General features: G+C 36.2%; 1 protein-coding gene across 1 annotated transcript in view; it reads left to right on the top strand.

The window, feature by feature from the left end:
* The window catches only part of LOC136030416 (uncharacterized protein CG3556-like), a 173,594-nt gene that overhangs the window by 55,317 nt on the left and 98,691 nt on the right, over positions 1-19,586 (top strand). The window contains exon 6 of the mRNA XM_065709381.1: positions 4,355-4,501. Within this exon, the coding sequence (XP_065565453.1) occupies positions 4,355-4,501 (147 nt within the window). The remainder of the gene's footprint in view (positions 1-4,354; positions 4,502-19,586) is intronic.

Below are 19,586 nucleotides of genomic sequence, written 5' to 3'. Positions count from 1 at the left end.
GTTCGTTTATTTTCCCGTTAGTTTTCCCTGTTTTCGCTTTATAGTTGTGTTATCTCTTAGCAGTTCTTTCGTTAGTTGAGTTATGGTTGTGGTATATATGTTTTATCGCTCGTATAGTTGTGTTATTTTCAAATTATACTCCATAATAGAGAGGCTCCGAACACCCAGCATTGTATATTAAGCTCTGAATTTGACGTTTTTTTCTAACGTGACCAGACTCGTCCTGCGCCCTTTTCATTGAATTTTTTTCCCCCATGACATATTTCTCCAAGGAAAGATCCTCCCACATAGCCCCCTCCCTCAACGCTACCCCCAAAACCAAAAAAATCCCCCTGAAAATGTCTGTACACTTCCTAATAACTATTATTATATGTAAACACTGGTTGAAGTTTGTAACTTGCAGCCCCTCCCCCAGGTACTGTGGGGGAGTAAGTCATCCCCAATACATAGTTATTATGATTTTCGACTATGCTGAACAAAATGGCTATCTCAAAATTTTGATCCGTTGACTTTGGGAAAAAAATGAGCGTGGGAGGGGGCCTAGATGCCCTCCAATTTTTTGGTCACTTAAAAAGGGAACTAGAACTTTTCATTTCCGTTATAATGAGCCCTCTTGCGACATTCTAGGACCACTTGGTCGGTACGATGACCCCAGGAAAAAAAAATAAACATGCACCCGTGATTTGTCTTCTGGCAAAAAAAATGCAAAATTCCACATTTTTGTAGATAGGAGCTTGAAACTTCTACAGTAGGGTTCTCTGATACGCTGAATCTGATGGTGTCATTTTCGTTAAGATCCTACGACTTTTAGGGGGTGTTTCCCCCTATTTTCCTAAATAAGGCAAATTTTCTCAGGCTCGTAACTTTTGATGGGTAAGACTAAACTTGATGAAACTTATATATTTAAAATCAGCATTAAAATGCGATTCTTTTCATGTAGCTATTGATATCAAAATTCAATTTTTTAGAGTTTTGGTTACTATTGAGCCGGATCGCTCCTTACTACAGTTCGTTACCACGAACTGTTTGAATAGGTTTTTTTTTACTTTTGCTTGTTACATAATAGAGTGTTTTTCTTTTATTGTTGCGTAATATTTTTTGTTTACTTATGGAAAAGGATGCAGGTGCATGTTAAATAATAGGGTTTTTCACTTATACAAATGTAAGAAGGCGGTAGTTACGTAATAGGACTTGTTTACTTTGTTGAGGGATGATGCAATTTTGCGTGACTTGACAGATTTATTGGGGGTGACGTAATCTTATGTGACTTGGTAGATTTATTGGGAATGGCCTAATTTGGCGTGACTTAGGGATCCACACTTGTAACTGAGCACAACACAAATATGGGTGTTATATAATGACGGTACATTTTTATGGTTTTCTCAAAAGGCTTCATCTTATTATTTTAAAGTCACTTATATCCACACTGCGTTCCTAAACCTGGATAATTCAGATTTGTGTACTCCCCCACACCAAAATTTTACCAGTAAACTTTTCAAAAGCCTTCCTTTTATCAGTTTCAAAGCATTTTTTCTGTAATAGGCTCGTAAACTAAATTATTCAGATTTGCGCACGTCCCCATGCAAACTTCTCACCACTTTACTTTTCATAAATCTTCCTTTAATTGATTTTTAACCACTTTTTCCATACGACGTTCCTCAAGCTCGATAATTTAGATTTGCGTACACCCCCATAACAACTTTTTACCAGTATACTTTTCAAAAGCCTTTCTTTTATTAATTTCAAAGCACTTTTTTTCCAAATTACGCCCCTTAACTTAAACTATTTATACTTGCGCAAACTCCAATGGTGACTTCTTATCACCATACTTCCAGAAGGTACTTCCTCTTACTTATTTTGAAACACTGTTTTCAATACTGCTTTCCTATACCTAGATAATTTAGATATGCGTACAACACCGTAGCAACGTTTTACCACTATACTTTTCAAAGCCTTCCTTCTATTATTTTAAAAGTACTCTTTACCATATTAGACTACTAAACTCAAATTATTCTTATTTGCGCACATCCCCAGGCCAACTTGTCATCACAATACTTTTTGAAATACTTCCTTTTATTGATTTCAAACTACTTTTCTCCATAATATGTTTCTAAATCTTAATATTTTAGATTTGTGTACATCCCCATACCAGTTTTTTGCAACTATACTTTTCAAAAGCCTAACTTTTAAAAAGTTCGAAAGCACTTATCCATATTACACTACTGATGTTAATTTATTCAGATTTACACACATCCCATGCCAACTTCTAGTCATCACACTTTTTGAAAGGCTTTCTTTTATTGATTTCAAACATTTTTTTTCCATACTGCTTTTTTAAACCTAGATAATTTAGATTTTCGTGTACCCCCAGAGCAATTTTTACCATATGCTTTTCAGAAGCCTTCCTTTTATTACTTTCAAAACCATCTTTTCCGTATCAGACTCTTAAACTTAAATTATTAAGTTTTGCGCACACCCCCGTGCCTACTTTTAAATCACTTTACTTTTCGAATGTCTTCTTTTCATTGATTTCACACCACTTTTCCAAACTTTGTTCCAAAACCTAGATAGTTCAGATTTGCGTACACCCCCATACCCATTTGTTACCCCCTTACTATTTAAACAACATGCAATAATGCAAGTTTTGCCATGTGGTTGGCACCATGTTCCCATATTTAGGTTATTCGGATTTTCCAGCAGCCCCTACCAATTTACTCTTTGTTTTTTCGTTTGTTGAGTTTTAAATGATATTTCTACGATTGCATGATTTATAATTTTTCCATTAATAAAAGTCTTATTTACAACAATAGCCTTCATTTGATTAGATTTTTGTTCTGGGATGAACTGTCAATATACTTCGCTAAAGCAATTTAAGCATCTTGTAGCCTATATACATAGGTATGCTCGGTCAAGATTGCTTTTAATATAAGTTTAAAATCATGTGTAGTAAAATGCAAACGTAAGACATTTGATTGCATATGAAGGTTACCATATTCTAGCCATAATAATATTCTCGCTTTTATTTCATCTCTGGTAGTACATTCAAGTTCCAATAGAGTAAAAGACTTTCTAGAGAAAAACTACGCTAAGAACAACACCAATATTATCTGACAATACCCTATAAATCATTACTTATGAAGCAGATGCACATCAAAAGTAAACAATTTCTAGTGATTGATATTCTCCCCTGCATGTTAATTATTTCAGACATAGGAAAACACGCGATCCATTTCATCATTCTAGAAAGTGAGACATGGAATTTTCCGCATGCATGGCATATGAACATGGAATTTTGCATGGCATAGATTATCACGTACACAGTATTCCTCAAATAATAATATTAGGAAGGATTTCATAGTTTAGCTGTCTAGCGCGCCAGGTCATTGGATAGAAATTACTTTCGAATCCTATTGTGAACAAAAAATATTTGGAATATAAAGGTTCCCTGAGCAAAAATGCAATAAAGAAGATATAATCTCTTAATTTATTATTTATTATGCAGCTGTGCTACACCATTACGTGACATTCCATTGCCGTCATTACTTAACAGTCACATATGCACCGCTGTTACGTAGCACCAACATTTGTGCCGCCACTACGTAACATCCGAAGTATACGCTACCGTTACGTAACACCCACGTGTGCACCATCATTACGTAACACCCATGTGTGTAATGTGTTCAGTAACAAGCGGGGATCCCACAAACGGCCCTGACCTTCAACAAATCATGCGAAAATACGTCATTCCCAATAAATCTACCAAGTCACGTAAGAGTACATCATCCTTAATAAATATATCATATCACACAAGCTTACGTCGTCCCTCAACATAAGTAAACAAGTCTTATTACAAGTATATCCCCTATCGGTGCCTTTGAAAGCGTTATGCTGTCAGTAATAATAACTAGGATACGAATCTCGTCAAGTCTGATCGAGATGTGACAATTCCTTTTGTTAAATCTCCAGATGAAAGAATTTCGTAGCAAGGATATCTTCATTTTGCGCCTTATTTGTGTTATTTAGTAATCTAGAAACAAATTTCAGGGAAAAAAATTTTCTGGTTTCTCTTGAAAATTGCAAGAAATTTGGCCAGTATTAGTAACACATTTCTTATTCACTTCTCAATCCCATACCCGGTTTTTTTTCAGAATGTCCATCTCTAATTGTTCCATTTAAAAGCATTGCTCTGCAGCCAAAAGCTCCGGTAGCAGCGGTACTATTACCCACTGCTGCCAGGCTTGCTATTAGTAAAGGGTAAAATAAAGGTGATATGCAGCGGTAGGATTTTTTAGTGTGGCACCATATGGTGTTGGCTATATACCTCTTTTATCAGCTTCTCATTGGTCTCTTTTAGCTCAACTGCTGCGCCATGAGCCAGAGGCACCCTATGAGCTAGGACTTTCGGTGTTGGCTACTTGTGCTGCAGGCGGATATCCCAAGAGACGCCTCCTTAGAAAAATTGCTGAAATTGTAAATGATCCACCACAGCTTCATATGGCTGGTAAGTTCGATTAGAATAGTTTGAGCTTGTGAAAATGTACATAAACACAAAATAGACACCCAAAGAAAAACAAGCATGGGTTTAGTTAAGGGATAAATGGAAATGATGGTTTGATCTCCTCGCTATAGTAAAATTTTAAATCGTACCCAATTGACAACTTTTAATTACCGAAAATTTTAATATGTTTCCCTTTTTTAGTATTCTTATATATATGAAACAAAAATCTGAACTTAGCGTGTGCTCAGGAAGGTTGACTTCAGATAAAGCCCATGATTTGCCTGGAGTTGTCATATTTCCCCAAGGGATGGAAAGTTGCAAATATTTTTGTTATTAGTAAAAAGAATAAAAATAAAGATGGTTCTCTTTCTTCCTATAGACGTAATAGCTTGTTGTCTAACGTTAAAAAAAATTGAGCGATGAATTTCGAATAAAATGAATCCCTTAAGTTACACTAATAAATGGATCTCTGATTCACAATTTGGCTTTTTAACGAATTAAATAAAAAAAAACAAGTTTTTTTTTAACTGAAAGTAAGGAGCGACATTAAAACTTAAAACGAACAGAAATTACTTCAAATATGAAAGAGGCTGCTTCCTCATCAACGTCCCACTCTTTACGCTAAAGTTTGACTCAATCTCTCAATTCTTCTTTTTAAAACAGTAGAAAACTTTAGCGTAAAGAGCGGGGCGTTGATGAGGAAGCAGCCTCTTTCATATACGAAATAATTTCTGTTCGTTTTATGTTTTAATGTTTCTCCTTTCTTTCAGTTAAAAAAAACTTTTTTTTTATTTAATTTCTGGACGTTTTTGAATCAATGCATGTTTTGATTTTGGCTCTCCGCAGATGAATAATCAAAACGAAATTTGCATTTTTTTTTTTTGGCTAAATGGCTTTCTCATAATTTTGATCGAATGATATTGAGAAAAAAAGAGCGGGGGAGGAAGCCTAGTTGCCCTCAGATTTTTTGGTTAATTAAAAAGGCAACTAGAACTTTTAATGTTTTAAAAATCTTTTTATTAGTAAAAGATTTACGTAACTTATAAATTAGCTAAAGTAAGAACTTTTGTATTATCATGTTTTTATTTCATACTAGCTGTTGGGGTGGCGCTTCGCGCCAGCCCCCAAGCCCCCCCCGCGCGTAAGTCGTTACGCGCCATATTAGTTACGCGCCATTGTAGTTGTGTCCCTGTGTCCCACCTGTGAATAGAGATAGATATAAATATATGATTTTAACTACGTAAAACATGCGAATATACAACATTCTTCGCTGTCCCATTGTCTGTGCATATAAATAGATTGTCAGGTTTACTGACTCTTGAACATGCAACATGTAATTGTCCATGGGAAAAACAATCCGTATTCAGATCTATACCTCATTATTCTAATGATGTGTCCCTGTGTCCCGGTCGTCATTTATATTCCCTGTGTCCCGGTCGTCATTTGTGTCCCGGTGTCCCAGTTTGTAATTTCTCTTTGAGTGTCCCGGTCGTCATTTATATTCCCTGTGTCCCGGTGTCCCGGTCGTCATTTGTGTCCCGGTGTCCCGGTCTGTAATTTCTATTCGAATAATCCCTGTGTCCCGGTCGTCATTTATATATCCCGCCTGTGCCCCCGGCGTCCCCGTTGTAGTTGTGTCCCTGTGTCCCGGTCGTCATTTATAATCCCTGTGTCCCGGTCGTGATTTGTGTCCGGGTGTCCCAGTCTGTAATTTCTCTTTGAGGTTCCCGGTCGTCACTTATATTCCCTCTGTCTCGGTCGTCATTTGTGTCGTGAACAAATGTCTTAAATACCGTTAATGACGTCACCGTCAAAGCAAAAATGACGACAACTAATTTCATGACGTCAGTCAACACAGAAACATGACGTCACCTGATCCACAGACAGACAGACAACTTATTTTTATATATATAGATAGATATGAGGGGGTTCGTCCCGTCGTCAGTACCTCGCTCTTTACACTAAAGCTTAAATTTTGTCCCAGTTCATTAAGAATGACCCCTGAATCACAAAAGCCGTAGAATAAATAGTTGAAATTACTAAAAATACTTTAGCGTAAAGAGCGAGGTATTAGAAGGAGGTGAGCCCCTGATATGGGCAATAATTTCTGTTTCTGTTTTAAGTTTTAATGCTGTTCCTTACTTCCAGCTGAAAAAACTTTTCATATTTATTTTTTAATTGTTTTTTTTAATAATGCTAGTAAATCCTGCTCTCCCTTCATGAAAATTTTCTTCTCCCATGAAAAATTTTCGATGGAAAGTTCCCCCAGAATATCCCCCTCTTCTCAACCCCTCCCCTCAACCAAAAAAATCCTCCTGAAAACGCCTTTACACTTCCCAATAACCATTACTATATGTAAGCACTGGTCAAAGTTTGTAACTTGTTGCCCCTCCCACGGGGATTGTGGGGGAGTAAGTCGTCCCCAAAGACATAGTTATAAGGTTTTTCGACTACGTTGAATAAAATGGCTATCTCAGAATTTTGATCCGTTGACTTTGAGAAAATAATTAGCGTGGGAGAGGGCCTAGGTGCCCTCCAATTTTTTGGGTCACTTAAAAAGGGCACTAGAACTTTTCATTTCCGTTAGAATGAACCCTCTTGCAAAATCCTAGGACAACTAGGTCGATACGATCACCCCTGGGAAAAAAACAAAACAAAAAAACAAATAAACAGGCATCCGTGATCTGCCTTCTGGTAAAAAATGCAAAATTCCACATTTTTGTAGATAGGAGCTTAAAACTCTTACAGTAGGGTTCTCTGATACGCTGAATATGATGGTGTGATTTTCGTTAAGATTCTATGACTTTTAGGGGGTGTTTCTCCCTATTTTCCAAAATAACGCAAATTTTCTCAGGCTCGTAACTTTTGATGGGTAAGACTAAACTTGATGAAACTTATATATTTAAAATCAGAATTAAAGTGAGATTCTTTTGATGTAGCTATTGGTATCAAAATTCCATTTTTTTAGAGTTTTGGTAACTATTGAGCCGGGTCGCTCCTTACTACAGTTCGTTACCACGAACTATTTGATAAGTCAAAAATAGATGCATTAGATAATATCTTATCAATTGTGCAGAAGATGAAAATAAAAAATTGTTCGCGTTATGCTTGTTTATTGATATTATTAAATTAAAAAACTAGTTTTTTTAACTGAAAGTAAGGAGCGACATTAAAACTTAAAACGAACAGAAATTACTCCGTATATGGAATGGGTTGTCCCTTCCGCAATCCCTCGCTCTTTACGCTAAAGCTTTTAATTGTTTTAAAAAATAGAATTGTGGCAAAGAGTCATACTTTATCGTAAAGAGCGAGGGATTGCGTAGGGGACAACCCATTTCATATACGGAGTAATTTCTGTTCGTTTTAAGTTTTAATGTCGCTCCTTACTTTCACTTAAAAAACTAGTTTTTTTTAATTTCTGAACGTTTTTGAATTAATGCATGTTTGATTTTGCCTCTCCGCGCATAAATTATTGAAATGAAATTTGTATATTAATTTTTTTTTGGCTAAATGGCTTTCTCTTAGTTTTGATCAGATGATTTTGAGAAAGAAGGGGTGGGGAAGGAGGCCTAGCTGCCCTCAAATTTTTTGGTTACTTAAAAAGGCTACTAGAACTTTTAATTTTTAACGAACGTTTTTATTAGTAAAAAATATGCGTAACTTAAGAATTAACTTACGTAACAAACTTTTATATTCTTATTTTGTGTACGAGGGGGGTTTGTGCCCTCGTTAATACCTCACTCTTTACACTAAATTATAAGTTTTGTCCCAATTCTTTAAGAATGACCCCTGCATCAAAAATGCCATAGAATAAATAGTTGAAACTGCTAAAAATACTTTAGCATGAAGAGCAAGGTATTTATCTCCTCCTAAATACCTCTTTCTTTATGCTAAAGTATTCTTAGAACCCCTCATATGCGTAATAATCTCTGTTTGTTTTAAATTTCAATGCTATTCCTTACTTTCAATTGAAAAAACGTTTTCATGTTTATTTTTTCATTGTTCTTTTAAGTAATGCTAGAAAATCCTGCACCCTTTTCATTGAATTTTTCTTTCCCTATGACACATTCCTCCAAGGAAAGATCCTCCCAGATAGCCCCCTCCCATCAATCCCACCCCCAAACCAAGAAAATCCCCCTGAAAACGTCTGTACACTTCCTAATAACCATTAGTATATGTAAACATTGGTCAAAGTTTGTAACTTGCAGCCCCTCCCCCATGGATTGTGGGGGAGTAAGTCATTCCTAAAGACATAGTAATTATGGTTTTCGACTATGTGGAACAAAATGGCTATCTCAAAACTTTAATCCGTTGACTTTTGGAAAAAATGAGCTCGGGAGTGGGCCTAGGTGCCCTCCAATTTTTTTGATCACTTAAAAAGGGCACTAGAACTTTTCATTTCCATAAGAATGAGCCCTCTTGCGACACTCTGGGACCACTTGGTCGATACGATCACCCCTGGGGAAAAGAAAAAAAATAAATAACAAATAAACACTCACCCGTGATTTGTCTTCTGGCAAAAAATACGAAATTCCACATTTTTTTTAGATAGGAGCTTGAAAATTTCGCTATAGGGTTCTCTGATACGCCGAATGTGATGGTGTGATTTTCGTTAAGATTCTATGACTTTAAGGGGATGTTTCCCCCTATTTTCCAAAATAAGGGAAATTTTCCCAGGCTCGTAACTTTTGATGACAAAGACTAAATTAATTGAAACTTATATATTTAGAATCAACGTGAATATTTGATTCTTTTGATGTAACCTTTAGCATCAAAATTCCGTTTTTTGGAGTTTCGTTTACTATTGAGCCGGGTCGCTCCTAATATACAGTTCGTTACCATGAACTGTTTGAAAGGTGCATTTGATAATGCTTGGCATTATAATAAAACAGGTATTATAAAAAAGCTGATAGATTAAGATTGTCCTGCTTGTATTCTAAGATTCACTTTTTGGGCTTCAAATAACAAATTCACTTTTTGGGCTTCAATTTGGGCCTCAAATTGATATAAGGGAGTCGAAGGTTGCAAGTATGGAAAGACTCGCTACCAATGTCTTCGAAAGATTCAATTTTTTGGCTTCAAATAGCAAATTCCTCTTTGATATGAATAAAACTGAAGCTATGTTATTTCACACCAAACATGAATCCCCTCCTATTAAGCTATGCTTTAGTGGTAATATGATTAAAACTCAGGATAACGTCAAATACTTAGGGTTATTTTAGATAGCAAATTATCAAGGTCTCCTCATATTACATACAGAGTAAATTCAAATAAACAGTATTCCAGCCACCTTCTTAACATTGCCAGGTCAACTTGGAGTCCAAAATTCCTTGCCCTAAGATTGTTCTACAAATTTGTTATTGAATGTGCTATTCTGTGTGCTGCTACTATATGAATTAGTACAATCAGGAAAGGGCACATAAGGATAGCCCTACGATCAGCTCGAAAGCCTTTCCTATTTTGATTTCCAAATCCTTTAATTGTATTTTGTGTGTTTTTTTTCTTAATATTACTTTTTTCCGCTTATGCTGTTCTATATACATTTATCCCATGTCGAATAATTAAGACCCAAATATTTCAACCAGAATTTATTCGTTTAGATAAAATTGTGCTGAGTATTAAAGTCAGCTTATCTTATTTTCTAAGACAGCATCTTTCGGTATTGAACAATTCCAGAGAAGTTTATTTTGTAAAAATCAATGTACATTTTTGTCTTTTCACGAATTTGTATTTTGCTTTTCGCTTTTGAAGTTTCACAGACGGAGTTTTAAATGCATTCTTGAAACGCTTATGTTTCTTAAATGAAGTTTCGCTTAACTGTATTTTCTTAGAATAGTCTTTGAAATGTTTTAGCAGGGCGATTGGCTGATAAAAATGTTAACAAAACAAGAGCTAAGAGCTCATATGGCACTTGTGATGAGATCGGAAAAGCCAAGAACCAAGAGCTCATATGGTATGAGCTCTGGCAAAATTCTAAGAATCAATAGATTGCTTTAAAAGGAAAATCAGAGGCTTAATGCCAGTTGGGATTTAAAATAAGAGCTCTGAGTCACGAGGTGCTTCTAAATATCAAAATTCATTAAGATCCGATCACCCAGTCGTAAGTTAAAAATATCTCAATTTTTCTCATTTTTCCTCTACCTTCTGCCCCCCAGATGGTCGAATCCAGGAAAACGACTTTATCAAGCCAATTTGTGCAGCTCCCTGATACTCCTACCAATTTTCATTGTCCTAGCACGTCCAGAAGCACCAAACTTGCCAAAGCACTGAACCCCACCCCTTAACTCTCCCAAAGATAGCGGATACAGTCCGGTTACGTCAATCACGTATCTATGACATTTATAAGTGATTTCCAAGATTTTTCGTTTCCCCCTCTAACTCCCTCTAGTGTCAACAGATCTGGTAGGGATTTGAAATGAGAGCTCTGAGACATGAGTTCCTTCTAAATATCAAATTTCATTAAGATCCGGTCACCCACTCTTAAGTTAAAATACCTCATTTTTTCTATTTTTTCCAAATTAATAACCCCCAGCTCCCCTAAAGAGAACGAATCCGTTCCAATTATGTTAAACACGTATATATAACTTGTGCTTATTCTTCCCATCAAGTTTCATCCCGATCTCTCCACTCTAAGCGTTTTCCAATATTTCCGGTTTCCCCATCCAGCTCCCCCAAGTATCACAAGATCTGGTGGGGATTTAAAATGAAAGTATTAAAACACCCTTCTAAAGATCAAATTTCATTAAGATCTGGTCACCCGTTCGTAAGTTACAAATACCTCATTTTTTCTAATCTTTCCGAATTACTCCCCCCTCCCACCAAACTCCACCAAAGATAGCGGATCCGTTTCAGTTATTTCCGTCACATATCTTGGACTTTTGCTTATTCTGCCCACCAAGTTTTATCCGGATATCTCCGCTTTAAACGTTTTCCAAGATATACCAACCCCCACCCCCCCAAAGACACTGGATCCTGTCGGGATTTAAAATTAGAGATCTGAGTTACGAGTTACTTCTAAATATGAAATTTCAATAAGATCCGAACACTCTTTCGTAAGTAAAAAATACCTCATTTTTCAATTTTTTTAGAATTGACCCTCCCCAAAGAAAGCAGATCCGTTCCGGTTATGTCAATCACGTATCTAGGACTTGTGCTTATTTTCCCCACCAATTTTCACCCTGATCCCTCCACTCTAAGCATTTTCCAAGATTTTAGGTCCACCCCTCAACTCTCCCATTGTCACTGGATCCGATCGGGATTTAAGCTAAGAGCTAAGTGTTTTCCAAGATTTTAGGTCCCCCCCCAACTCCCACAATATTACCGGATCCTTTCGGTATTTAAAATAAGAGCTCTGAGATACGATATCCTTCCAAACATCAAATTTCATTAAGATCCGATCACCCGTTCATAAGTTAAAAATACCTCATTTTTTCCTAATTTTTTCGATTCAACCGTCTCCCACTACCCCCACCCCCAGATGGTCGAATCGGGGAAACTACAATTTCTAATTTAATTTGCTCTGGTTCCTGATACGCCTGCCGAATTTCATCTTCCTAGCCTACCTGGAAGCACCTAAAGTAGCAAAACCGGAACAGACAGACCGACAGAGCGACAGAATTTGCGATCGCTATATGTCACTTGGTAGATACCAAGTGCCATAAAAAGACAATATATCTTGAAAGAGAACTTGCCATTTTATAGTTTTTTTTTTGGTGGTGGGGTCTAGTAACGGAAGCAAAGAATTTCCGTAAGGGCCCAAAATTGCAAACACTAAACAGACGGTAAGTCTCAGAGGGATTTTTTTCAAGTTTACTTGGAAGCGTTTAGCCCATGCTTCAAAATCTCGTTAATCTTTTAATCTTGTTAATCTTGTTAATCTGTCCCTAGACGGCCTCCTTGCAAGAAAGGGACAAGGTTTTGACAAAATATCTAAGACCTTCTTTCTTTGGCACATTTTCGGGAATCATTCCCCGCGTCTGACTAAGTCAGCTTAAACCAAAATCATCCACTATTTCTCTTACAAATAAACAATTTGAATCTTTTTGTTGTTTTTTACTCTGTCTTCGCTACTGAGCAATAATTTCTATTCAAAATTAGAGAAACACCATTAAGAAGAGATTCATGTACTGACAACCATATGCACCAACAAGAACGAAGACATTCATACACTACATTCTTATTTTTTTCGTTCTTTTACATTCTTATTCATTCTTATTTCCTATTTTCTTTTTTTTATCTTGGGTCGTTTCTTCAGCTTCGCTCCATCAATATCAAAGAAAGAAAATGTAAAGAAACGAAGAAGTATGACGACATTTTATAACAAAAATAGTGAAACTACAATATAAATGGTACTAATATACTACAAAACTATGAGACCAAAATAAATAGCTTTTAGCAAAAACAGCGGAACCATAATACAAAAGTATTAATTTGATGCATATTTGTTGTGCTGTAAAGACTTTACTCTCAATTCATGATTCAATTTGGTTTTTATGGCACTTGGTATTAACCAAGTGACATATAGCAATCGCAAATTTTGTCTGTCTGTCGGTCTGTCGGTCCCGGTTTTGCTACTTTAGGCACTTCCAGGTAAGCTAGGGCGATGAAATTTGGCAGGCATATCAGGGACCGGACAAGATTATATTAAAAACAGTCGTTTTCCCGATTTGACCATCTGGTAGTGTCGGGAGTAGGGGGCCCCTTAATTCGGAAAAAATAGAAAAAATGAAGTATTTTTAACTTACGAACGGTTGATTAGATCTTAATGAAATTTGATATTTGGAAGGATATCATGTCTCAGAGCTAATATTTTAAATCCCGACCAGATCTGGTGACATTGGGGGGGGGTATTTTGGAGTGGGAAGCCTAAAATCTTGGAAAACACTTAGAGTGGAAGCATTGGGATGAAACTTGGTTGGAAAAACAAGCGCACAAGTCCTAGATACATGATTGACATAACCGGAACGGATCCAATCTCTTTGGGTAGTTGGGGGACGGATCCAATCTCTTTGGGGTAGTTGGGGTAGTTTGGGGTAGTTGACTTGAAAAAAAAGAAAAAACGAGGTATTTTTAACTTCTGGACGGGTGGTCGGATCTCAATGAAATTTGATATTTAGAAGGATATCGTGTCTCACAGCTCTTATTTTAAATCCCGACCGGATCTTGTGACATTGGGAGGGGTCTGGGGGGAACCTAAAATCATTTAGATTCTAAAATCACCTAGATTGGAGGGATCGGGATGAAACTTGGTGAGAAAAATAAGCAGAGTTCTTAAATACGTGATTTACATAATTGGAACGGATCCACTCTATTGGGAGAGGGGGTTTAATTCTGAAAAATTAAAGAAAATGACGTATTTTTAACTTACGAAGGAGTGATCAGATCTTCATGAAACTTCATATTTAGAAGGACTTCGTAACTCAGATCTCTTATATTAAATCTCAACCGGATCCAGCGTCATTGGGGGGGGGGCAGTTACCACGAACTGTTTGAAAATACAGGGCACGGACTAATTGTATTTTTGATAGTCTAGGAGGGAGAGACTTCGCTGAATTAAAATTTTTCACTGCAAAATACAAAAGAAAGTTATTTTTCAATGGAAATACCCAAAAAAGTTTTTTTTGTAAAAAAAAAGTTGGTAAAAAAAGAAATAGTTTATAGAACTATTCTGAAAAACACTGAGATTTCATTATTTTTCTGGCGTTCTTATAAATTTTGCAGTAACTGCATAAAGCAGCTGCTAAAAATGAAGAGCCATGAAGTTCAGCTTTTTTTGGTAATTTTGTAGATTTTGCCGTAACTGCCTAAAGCAGTTGGCAAGAAACATTTCAGATAATACCGCTTCTAACTGTGACAGCAACTTTGAATTTCCTATTCACATTTGCTTCGCACTTCTTCAACTTCAATTCAATCATCGCAATTTTAAGTCTGTACGGGCTCATTTCACAATATGTCAGTGTGTTTAGCAATAACAACGAAAGGAAAAATTTATTTCTAAAACACACATCACGATTTAATGGAACAAATTAAATGGAATATTAGGGTACAAAAAAGCATATAAACCTCTAATAACGTCAAAATAAAATCAGTTTTTCAAAAGAAATATTGTTTTTTTTTTCCTTTTTTAAATACCCTAAGCGAAATAAGCGTGAGTTCAGCCTTCCTTATTTCTTTATATAAATTATTTTGAGACATTTTTTGTCACGGAAGAAGATTAAGTATAAGGCTTCTGTATATGCGTAAGCCTTCTAGATAATATTGTTTTTTTTTAGGTGGTTTATAACTTGCCTCTTATACAAATTTGGGTGAAATTCTAGTTAATTGACTTCTTGCTATCTCAGAAAGGGTTTAGGTTAGGAAAATGAAACTTTCAGGGATATGTCTACAGGCTAAAGTATGTCCTGGGAAGGTATTTTGAAGCAACTACCTCCACTCCTTCTCCCTCTAGAGGGCCCTGACCTTTGATGACCCTTAAAAATATGTGTGTTATAAAAGTGAAACCTTGCAAGATAGATCTTCTGCTTAATCGAAGTACAACAAAATTGTTTTCAGCTTCATAACTTCGCTCAATTCCATTTTATAAGGTTTTAGAGATATGCAAATACATTTCCTAAATTTGGAGAAAAAATTGATATGGCTCAAAATTCTACTCAAGTAACAGGAATTGTATTTTCAGAACTAAATGCAGAGAAAAAGCAACTAGTAACTGAAATTTAAGGTAAAATGTTGTTTTGTCAAAATTTCAATAGGTATAAACCTGTCATGTAGGCAAATTTCAGGGCCCTCTAGAGGGAGAAGGAGTAGAGGTGGGTGCTTTAAAATACCTTTTCGGGGACATACTTTAGCCTGTAGACCCATCCCCGAAAGTTTCATTTTCCTAACCTAAATCCTTTCCAAGATAGCAAGAAGTCAATTAACTAGAATTTTACCCAAATTTGAAAAGCGCATATCATTTTGAAACACTGTCAATTGAAGGGAAAATAACTTTTTGTATAGATAAAAGACGCGTTTCATTGTTATTTTTACGCATCCAAAATTGCATGGACCTGTGAATGTAATTTTTTCTGTTTACTTTATTTAAATTATATGCAAGTTCCTTTTGTCATGAAAGAAGGCCAACTCTACACCAATTCCTATGCGTCCAAGTTTTTTAGATGACATTAATTTTTTTGTAAGTAGTTTGCAATTGTTTTTTTGTCCCATATCTTGTTATGGCACTAATAATAACTGTTAGAAATAAAGAGAGAGAAAACAATTTGCAGGAAGAAACTTTTAGTGAAGATCTTGTTGAAAGAGAAAAAAGTTTCCAGCAAGGGTATTTGATGTCAACGGGTACTCAGAAAACTTCAACTGGTCTGTCAAAGAAGCAGTTTTTGCATAGGTTTAAGGAAATCTAGTAATAAACTCTAAAAACCGGCTCTTAACCACTCTTGAGTTCATTAGTTGCTAGTTGTTCTTTTAAAGCGTGGCTTATGAAAACAATTTGAGACAGACAATTTAAGCCATTAACCTTGCACGCCCAGAAGATCGCAAGGGCTAGCTGTTTCAAAGGACTAGAATTGCGAATTTATTTGAGTTCGAAGATATAGATCAGCTTCTGAGCATACTATTGATTTTCTAAGGTATTCTAATAATAAATATACAAAACTTTCAAAATGATATAATTCTACTTCCTGAGGAGAAAAATAAAAAAGCTAGGTTAGACGTTTTGATAGCACGGTGCTTGAAAGCAAATGGGCCTTTTTACAACTACAAGTTCAATTTTTTAATTTTTGTCGAAACGTCACATAAGAAGACGTCATTGTGACATCAATTAGATCCTTCATGAATTTTAGGAACTTGCAGCTTTGTAGGACTTTATATTTTAAGAATAATGACCTCAGTCAAATTGATATTAAATTATAGCAATAGAATATCTTTAATTGCAATAGCAATAGTTAAAGATAGGAACTGGGACACAGTTAGTGATAAGGAAAGAGTTAAAAACAGATAGTAAGGATATTCTTAAGATATACTACCGAGATAGAGTTACGGGAAAAGATGAATAGGATAAAAAGATTTTGTGACATATTGGATTTAAAGAAACATTTTTATGTAAGAAACACGCATATCACACCATCAGCACCTAAGACCTTATGATTTTTTTAATCCTTTTAGTACTCTTAACTAATTCTTAATCATAAATGTTATTTGCTATCAAAATATCCCAATAACTCCTATATTGAAAGCACAGTGATAAGAGGGATGGGGAGAGTATTTATATCACTCTAAAATCTCATGAGTTTCGAAAAAAAATTCACAAAATTACCACAAACCTTTACTACTTTGACGAATATATACCCTTCAAATTTTACCCTTGCTCAGAGAAATTCTCTGCAATATTATGTGCTGAAGCCTATATACTGTCTCATAATTGAAGGTTGATTCCATCATCACTTTCTCAAGTAAAAGAAGCTACGATTTAGATTTTAAAAAATGTGGAAAATACTATGTATTAAGCTACGTATCCATGGAAAGACTTTAAACGCTAGCTTTCTAATTTATGTATAATAAAATTGCTTAAATTCAGAAATGCGTGCAGGCAAAGGACTCCGTGGGACACCTATTGCATAGAGAGAAATAGGGAGTTCCATTTATCAGGGGAGTTCCATCTACAAGTTTGATGAGACTAACTAGACTACGGGACTTTCAGTGAAATATTAATCCAAGCATTAGTCGTTTTAACAAAGACAAGGAAAATGGGCCAGGCATAATTTCTCCTGAAGACTAATTCCTTGTAATTGCTTTTGCGAGCCGGAATCTTAATTAATGCTGGAACAAAAGAGGAATTCTAGAAAATTTATTGATATTAAAACGGGGAATAAAGATCACAAAGACTTTGTGCCTGCACACTTCAAAAATATGTAGGCTCGTGATGATACATTACCAAATCATAGTTTTTATTGTTCAAATCTTCAGAAAATAATTGAAAAACAATGGAAAACGAATATTAGTTATACATACCATATCTTTTTTACATAACCTGAAATAGACAAGCTGTTGAAAATTACAACAAATTTGCTGAATAGAAAATATTTTTAAGTTACATTCATCATCTTCTGTCATCTGTTTTTATGGCACTTGGTATTTAACAAGTGCTATACAATGATCGCAATTTCTGTTGGTATGTGGATCTGTCTGTCTGTCGGTCTGTCTGTCTGTCCCGGTTTTGCTGGTTTGGGCACTTCCAGATAAGCAGGGACGATGAAATTTGACAGGCATATCAGGGACCAGACCAGATTAAATTGGAAATAGTTGTTACCCGATTCGACCATCTGGAGGGGGATAAGGGGGGACAGGTTAATTCAGAAAAATTGGAAAAAATGAGGTATTTTTAACTTACGAACAGGTAATAAGATCTTAATAAAATTTGATATTTAGAAAGATATCGTGTTTCAGAGCTCTTGCTTAAAATCTTGACCAGATGAGGTGACATTGGGGGAAGTTGGGGGGGACCTGAAATCTTGAAAAACGATTAGAGCGGAGGGATCGGGATGAAACTTAGTGGGGAAAATAAGCAGAAGTCCTAAATACGTGATTGATATAACCAGAACGAATCTGTTCTCTTTGGAGGAATTAAGGGGGGGGTCAATTCGGAAAGATTAGAAAAAATGAGGTATTTTTAACTTATGAAAGAGTGATTGGATCTTAATAGAATCTCATATTTAAAAGACCTTGTTACTCAGACCTCTTAATTTATATCCCGACAAGATCCGGAGACATTGGGGGCAGTTGGAGGAAGAAACTGAAAATCTTGGAAAAGGTTTAGAGTGGAGAGATCGTGATGATACTTAGTGGGAAGAATAAACACAAGTCCTAGATACGTGATTGAAATAACCAGACCGGATTGGCTCTCTTTGGGGGATTGGGGGGAATTAATTCGGAAAAAATGAGGTATTTTTAACTTGCGAACATGTGATCGGATCTCAATGGAAATTTGATATCTAGAAAGGTCTTGTGCTTCAGCTCTTATTTAAAATCCTGACCAGATCCGGTGACATTTGGGTGAGTCGGAGGAGGAAACCGGAAATCTTGGAAAACGTGAAAATAGAGGTATCTTTATCTTAGGAATTGGTGATCGGATCTTAATAAAACTTGATATATAGAAAGATATTGTGTCTCGAATACTCCATTTCCAATTAGTATTTGTTCCAGGGACATAGGGGGTGGTGGGGGAAAACAGAAATCTCGGAAACCGGAAATCTTGGAGAACACTTAGAGTGGAGAGACCGGGATGAACTCTGATGGGAAGAATAAGCTGAAGCTCTAGATACGTTTTTAACATAACTGGAACGGATCTGCTCTCTTTGGGAGGGTTGGGGGGGATTTCCAGTGCTTTGGTGAGTTCGGTGCTTCTGGACGTACTAGGACAATGAAAATTGGTAGGAGTATCAGGGACCTGCACATATTGACTTGATAATAGTCGTTTCCCCGATTCGACCACATGGGGGCTGGAGGAAGAGGAAAAATTGAAAAAATGAAATATTTTTAACTTACGAATGGGTGATCAGATCTTACTGAAATTTGATACTTAGAAGGACCTCGTGTCTCAGAGCTTTTATTTTAAAATCCGACCATATCTGGTGATATTGGGGGGAGTTGGAGGGGGAACCGAAAATCCTGGAAAACGCTTAGACTGGAGAGATCGGGACGACACTTAGTGAGAAAAATAAGCACAAGTCCTAGATACGTGATTGACAGAACCAGATGGAGTTCGATCACTTTGGGAGAGTGGGGAAAGGTATTAGTTTGGAAAAATTAGAAAAAAATGAGGTATTTTTAACTTACGAACGGGTGACCGGATCATAATGAAATTCGATATGAAGAGGTAATTCATGTTTCAGAGCCCTTATTTGAAATTCCGACCAGATCTGGTTACATTGGGGAGAGTTGGAGGGGGAAAACCGGAAATCTTAGAAAACGCTTAGAGTGGAGAGATTAGGATGAAACTTGGTGGATAGAATAAGAAAACGTCGTAGATACGTGATCGATGTAACTAGACTGGATCCGATCTCTTTGGGGGAGTTAGAGGGGGGGTCTAGTGCTTTGG

The sequence above is a fragment of the Artemia franciscana genome, chromosome 8, assembly GCF_032884065.1.
Source record: "Artemia franciscana chromosome 8, ASM3288406v1, whole genome shotgun sequence".
NCBI classification, from domain to species: domain Eukaryota; kingdom Metazoa; phylum Arthropoda; class Branchiopoda; order Anostraca; family Artemiidae; genus Artemia; species Artemia franciscana.
The sequence above is the reverse complement of the archived record's forward strand: the minus strand, read 5'-3'. Positions and strand labels throughout refer to the sequence as shown.